Raw genomic sequence first — 4200 nt, forward strand, 5'->3', positions numbered from 1 at the left:
CGGAGAGAAGTTACCTTTTAAAGAACTCCAAACACTCACAGACCCACACGCGATTAAACATGTTTTTTCTTTTTTAATTTAATTTGAAATAAGAGATAAGAAATAATAAATCTTCAATAAAATATATAAAATTGTACAAGGCATCCCTTTCAAAGGGACTTTCCTATAATGGAAGATTGAGGGTGAGGGGAAGGGAGAAGGGAAGTTCATCTATATAGTGTGTCCCAGGCGGCAACAGTGCCTGGGTCAAAACAAACCAAAACCAGCAAAACCTCGTGTCTTTTTTTAATTTTTCTGCTTTTTTTGTTCCTTTCTTTCTTTCTTCCACAACAACATGCTAAGAAAACAAATCCAGGAGAAGCTCTGCCTTCAGTGCTCCACAGCCCTTGGAGTAACTTTCTCACAAAGCTTAGCAAGAGTAATACACATAATACAATAGTTATAAGGAGAAGCCTGGGGAAGATACTGCCAGCGCTCGGGGAGCTCCCACGGGGACAGACAGGTTACACAGTCTCTTGGCACCCCACCGTCCCACTAGTAGGGTTGTTTGTTTGTGATACCTGGGTCTCTCTTAAGAAGGGCTTGGAGCATGAGTCACTCCTATTGGCATCCTTTGCCAGGGAAGGAGAGGAAGACTCGGGCTGGTGGGGGGAGCGGTTCTTCTATTTAATACAGACTGTTGCAAATACTATTAAAAAACCCCAAACATCTCCCAGAATTGTTCAACAATCCTTTGCTCACCACCACTGTGGAAACAACCTATGTCTTTTTTCCCCAGAAAGCTTCCTTCTCTCTCTCTCCTAGTTTTCAATGAGCAGAGCCAAGACTACCTGGCTGTAGCCAAAAATTTCTAAGCACGCCAACAGGAAGAGATAAAGACCAGACTGCCTAATAACCCTCCCTTGCACTTTACCTCCCCTCACAGTGCTTTACAAACACTGAAGCTATTTATACAGATAAAGGATTTACAGGAGCCAATGTTGGTAAAGCTGTTGCTCTACTTTTGCATTTAGGGGCCCTGATGCTCATCTTGTTGGAAACATCCGTCAATGTTTGGGATACAAAAAAATTTTCCCTACCCCCAGAAATGCAGGAACTTGCTGGCTCTGAACTTCACTCGGACTCTACTGGGTCTAGTTTCTATTTACACGGTGTCTCTAGCTAAAGGCTCTGCTTTCTTTAAAAAAAAAAAAAAAACAAAAACCCAAACAACAAAACCTTGATTATACCTTTTTATTTCCCTCCCCCCTGCCCCCATATTAAGTGATGACACTTGAGACTGTGGGTTAAGGGCATGCACCCCTCTTACTTTAAAGATGTGTTGGGCCCCATCAGAAGCTGTCAGGAAATCTCTGCCTCCGTAAGACGAGATTGCTTTTTCACCCATTCTTTTTTATTCTAATTTTACGTGCACTGTATAAAAACCCTACATTTGCTCAAATTTTTTTTTGTTTTTTTTGTTTGTTTTTACATATTTTTTTTTCTTTGAGGATCAGACTCAGAGCGCTCAGAGCACTCTCAGAAGACACCCAACCCGTAGCATACAGGGTGCCTTGCTTTGCTAACGCAAACTCCCATACACTCAGGATGGCAGATAGAAACGTGCAGAAAGAACGGTCAGTACTGGTTGGGGTACTGCCTTCTCAGGGTTGGACATGATCCACCAGGAAGTCTGTCTCACTGTTGCTTGTCTTTCTGATCTTCTTAGGATAAGTGGTACATGCTATATCCAACGGGAGTAGCATAGAGTCCAACAGGCGGGATAGGAAGCACAGGTCTGTGAAAAGGGTAGGATGTTCCGTACAGTGAGGCAGCCTGGATGGGAGAGTTGATGGGGAAAGGAAGGCTGAACCCTGATGGCAACATGGGCTTCGCTGCCATTTTGAGCTTCTCTAGCTCAGCCTCCTGCAGTCTCTTGGCCTTGGCCCTCCGATTCTGGAACCAGATTTTGACCTGGGTCTCTGTGAGATTGAGGGAGCTGGAGAACTCGGCTCTCTCGGCGATGGACAGATACTGCTTCTGGCGGAACTTGCGCTCCAGAGCCAGCAGCTGGGAAGTGGTGAACGGGGTTCGGGGCTTCCTATTCGTCTTGTGCTTCCTCAGGGTGCAGGCAGTGGGGCTCAGGTGTCCTGCAAGGAAGGGAAAGGCCAGTTATCACAAAAGCAGGGAGACCTGGGTGCTCTGGAGAGATGTCGCACTTGACAGAGCTGGGGTGGGAAGGGAGGGGTATGTGAAGGGAGTTTCCCACCAGGTGATACCCTCAAAATAGGGAATCCTTTTGCAAGTGGCTCTGGAAATCTTTTTCTGGCCAAACTTATGTTCACAGGACTTCAGCAGATGTCCTGGGAAGTGAAATTTTGCCTGGCTGATCTCGAAAGGACAGCTTGTAGGCAAACAGGGCACAAAGGATTCAGATACACACACAGATTTAGGAGTCACAGCACAGGGGTCTAGAGCACACGAAACAGCTGTCTGGGCAGCTGCAGAACTGGAGGAGTAACTCCAGCAAAGCACGGAACAAACACATACGCAAAAGCAGGAGATTCACAAAAGGACAGTGGTGCAAGAGACAAGCCCAGCCCAGCCCCTCTCCAGGATTTCTCCACCAAGAGCAACAAGTCAACCCTAGCTGAAGAAGTGGGTCTGATAACTTTTGTTGTTTACATAACTGGGCATTTTTCTTGCTATGTCTTCAAGAGAAAGTTTTCCCTCTGCTTCATAACTTTTCTTTTCAAGGAGTATTTTCTGTTTCTCAACAAGTATCAAAAAAAAGAAGAAAGCAGTGCACTTTTCATTCAACATTAAGCTTTTATGACATTTGCCAGTTAGAAAAGGTCCAAATAGCTACAGAATCTGTAGCCAATACAAGTCAGGATATCTACTACCTTTTGTGCTTGCCTTATAGCCCCAACCAGGTTCGGCACATGTGCCCAGGATGGTACCTCGCTGACTTGTCTTCAGATTCATTTTGTATTTCACTAATAATTTTGTAATCTAAAGAATGATTAAAAAGTGTGCAGCTGACTTCAAAAGCTTAGCAATTTGGCTATGTTTCGGATCACGCCCGGGGCATACGACAAGCCACCCTGGGTCCCCAGCTTGGTACAGAAAATGACACACAGGCTGCTAAGTTTTCGTGCGGCTGACTTCAAAAGCTTAGCAATTTGGCTGTGTTTCGGATCACGCCCGGGGCATATGACAAGCCACCCTGGGTCCCCAGCTTGATACAGAAAATGACACACAGGCTGCTAAGTTTTATACATGCTGTAGTGTCTGGTTCAAACGCTTGTTACTATTTGCACATCCTGTTTTCTGGACCCCTTTAACTTTCCTCTTTTATTTTTTACAATAAACCGGACCACGAAGCTGTTTAAGTGTATATCATGCAATTAAAAAATCCCACGAGGAAAGTGTTCAAAAGTTCAGAAAGCGGAGGGAGAAAACAGCTACAGCATAAAAAGTTAAACTTGACTTCTTACTCTTCTAGATATGAAAGAGAAAAACAAACACCTCTGAGAAAACAACTTGTCAAATACTGCCTTATGATCACACGAGAGCATTTTAATAATTAAGCTGCTCACCGTGACAGTTGGTTCATTCCTAAAACTACACTAAATTGAAACAACGCTAAATCGACCTTAAATTCACTACCGGTCACCCCGTCATTCCACTCTCTCTTTTTAAAGGCAACCTATTTCTTTTCTCGAAGCGAAGCTCTCCAAAGACTCTCCAGCTGAAAGGGGGCTTCTTCCAGCAGGGATGGGCTTACAAGGGCGACCGTCGCCCCGGGGATCGCTCGCCCCCGGCTTTCGGCTTGGCCCGACCCATCCCGACTTCTGCTACGCGCGGGGGAAACCGCAAAAACATGCTTTTAATTTAAACCCCGGACAAATATTTCTCTCGGAATACACCCAAGCGTTCACCGGCTTCTCCCCTCACCACCCCCCAAGTGGCTGATAACTCTGATAAGAAGCAGGGACCGTCGCCACCGCAGACCCTGTAATTGCCTTTATCCCGTGCCAGTCCTCAAACACTCGCTGCAGTGATTTGATTCGCTGTTTTTTTCCTGTTTATCCTCTGTTTTCTGGCCAACGTCAGACAAAAATAATCACTTAGAGACGGTTCCCGCTCCGTGTTGCTCAAAAAAAAAAAAATCTTTTACACCTCTTTCCCCAGTTCATCCCACTCGTAATATTAATA

The 4200-nt window shown here is 45.2% G+C and overlaps 1 protein-coding gene across 1 annotated transcript; it reads right to left on the bottom strand.

Annotated features, from left to right (window-relative positions):
• Nucleotides 1-1489: 1489 nt before the first annotated feature.
• MSX2 (msh homeobox 2) lies at nucleotides 1490-2133 on the bottom strand (the record flags this gene model as incomplete). Its single annotated transcript, XM_010285044.1, has 1 exon — nucleotides 1490-2133. A coding segment is annotated over one exon (429 nt), but the record flags the coding sequence as incomplete, so codon positions are not given.
• Nucleotides 2134-4200: the final 2067 nt, after the last annotated feature.

Source organism: Phaethon lepturus, unplaced genomic scaffold (assembly GCF_000687285.1).
Source record: "Phaethon lepturus isolate BGI_N335 unplaced genomic scaffold, ASM68728v1 scaffold29794, whole genome shotgun sequence".
Taxonomy (NCBI): Eukaryota; Metazoa; Chordata; class Aves; order Phaethontiformes; family Phaethontidae; genus Phaethon; species Phaethon lepturus.